At 36.6% G+C, this 2,199-nt stretch overlaps 1 protein-coding gene across 1 annotated transcript in view; it reads left to right on the forward strand.

The window, feature by feature from the left end:
- MYO16 (myosin XVI) overlaps window positions 1–2,199 on the forward strand; it is a 580,058-nt gene that overhangs the window by 138,988 nt on the left and 438,871 nt on the right. The window contains exon 10 of the mRNA XM_004704405.2: window positions 1,572–1,682. Coding sequence (XP_004704462.1) covers window positions 1,572–1,682 — 111 coding nt within the window. The remainder of the gene's footprint in view (window positions 1–1,571; window positions 1,683–2,199) is intronic.

Below are 2,199 nucleotides of genomic sequence, written 5' to 3' on the forward strand. Positions count from 1 at the left end.
TTCTCATGTTTGTGTACATTCCCTCTGCGAGTAAGTTCCAGAACTGCTCATGGCTCTGGACTTCAGCTGAATATCGGCTTTTAGTGTCAAAATCTCCCATTCCATATGAAAGTGATATGTTTTTTTCTTCTTACTTGGTCCAGCTACCCCATTCATTTTAATACCCTTCCTTATGTTAAGAGAAAAAACCAAGCTCTAAAAATTAGCGATAATTTAGCTTGTCGGTTTTGTTGCACTTAGCGCAGTTGTTTGCGCATGCATTTGACACCTAAGAGAGCATCTGATTGGCTGTGCTGTATATCAATTATGTAATGGGATTGGTGATAGGCTTATGTCTATTTCTTTAATGCCATGTGATCCACCCTCACTACAATTGCGATTGACTAGTAGATCGTGATCAACGTATTGAGCAGTCCTGGTCCAGATTATTTTTAAAATTTATTTTGTGAATAAATATTTCTACTGCAATGCTGTCTTTCCTATTTGTAGAAAACATGTTTACTCTAATACAAGCATGTCCAATGCTAACACCATCTAGCAGCTGGAACAAATAATCTATTCAACTCATCTCTTGAGATTTCCTATAAAGATTTGACCCTCAACTATTAATGCAATATTTTTGGAGTCAACCTGGGGAAAGCAATGGACAAACTTAAACTTATTAGATATATTATATACTGTAAAATATTTGCTAATAACAGAAATAACTAAATTTAATTTCCTAGCATGTATAATAATTTTCACTTGATAATCATTAAATTTAAAAACAATACTATATTTAAATGCACATGAAATTAAATAACACTTACTTTGAATGTGAACATTGCAAATTTTAGTCTAACTGAATAATCTACAATGATCCTGTCTTTTAATATGAAAAATTGACTATTCTTTAACCTCTGTCATTCTATGTTAAATTAGGCAGAAAATGATTATTTTCCCTTAAGAAGCCACTAATCTCATAGCAGTCTTAATCGTCAAAGTAATACAGGAAAATCCAAAAAATACATAAATCAAAAATCCAGAGTCTACTTTTAATAAAATCAGGACTCGTCCCTTGTGACCAAGCTATAGTGCATCCACATTGCTCTCTAGGCTACCAGCAATGGGAATAGAAGAAATCTGCTTAATCTTCAGATGCAGTGCAGATACTTTAGTTTTCTTCTTGCCACTTTGCAAAGGACTCCATACAGAGCAGACTTTTTAAAAGTACAAAAAATCTAATATTTTTAAAAAGTATAAAAGTATTCAGTCTGCTGGAGTGGTCAGCCTGCTTAGATGACCTTGACAGAACTGACTTTGAGTGACAGACCGTAGTATTCAGGATTTGTGTGTCTGTGTGTGAATGGGGTATGCTCACAGAAGAGAAATTCTAATCAGAGTACAGTTCTCTGTGGGATGTTGGCTATTTTCCCTTTAAGCGCACCATTTCATCTTTTAATAACAGAGTTTTAGACTCATATGGTCTTTAAATTTTGACAAGTAATTGAAAATGGAACATCTAACCGTGAAAAACAATGGTTTTTGATTGGATAGCAATTATAACGCTTCATGCTTATTTTTTCCCCCAGGTCAAGCTGATGCCTCCTGCCCCAAATGATGACCTAGCAACGCTCAGCGAGCTAAATGATAGCAGCCTGCTTTACGAAATTCAGAAGCGCTTTGGGAACAATCAGATATACGTGAGTGCCTCTGAAATTGCCTTTTGCGTTACTTTTGTCTTGCTGCCTATTTTTGTCATCCTTCACTGCTGCAAATATTACAAGTAAAGGGCTCAGCAGGGGCGCTGACCCTGGCTAAAGGTGGACTTCTGAGCGTTTACCTTCATTGATAGGTGAACTCAGGAAAGATCCAAATTTCAGAGTTGTTAAGTCCAGTGGTGTCCAGGGGGTCGATCTGAGTAGTCATCAGCACTGAAAGTGCTGTATCAGGACCACTGTGGAAGAAGATCTTGCTGGAATGAGTAGCATCTGCAAACCATTACAAAAGTTTGTCTCCTCTAAGTTAGCTTGCTACAACTTGCAAAGGAACTTCCAGAGGATGTTCATTGCCTCTTTATTTGCAAAAGAAGAGATCCTTGCTCTAAATTATCAGTGAATGTCTGCAAAGGAAGACAAAGGAAAGTGTAAGATAGGAAATAATAATAACAATATATAATTGATCCAGGATTCTCTAGGGTGGGAGGATGAGAGAGGTAGG

This window comes from Echinops telfairi, unplaced genomic scaffold (genome assembly GCF_000313985.2).
Source record: "Echinops telfairi isolate 266 unplaced genomic scaffold, ASM31398v2 ScPeMD7_7467;HRSCAF=8505_1, whole genome shotgun sequence".
NCBI classification, from domain to species: domain Eukaryota; kingdom Metazoa; phylum Chordata; class Mammalia; order Afrosoricida; family Tenrecidae; genus Echinops; species Echinops telfairi.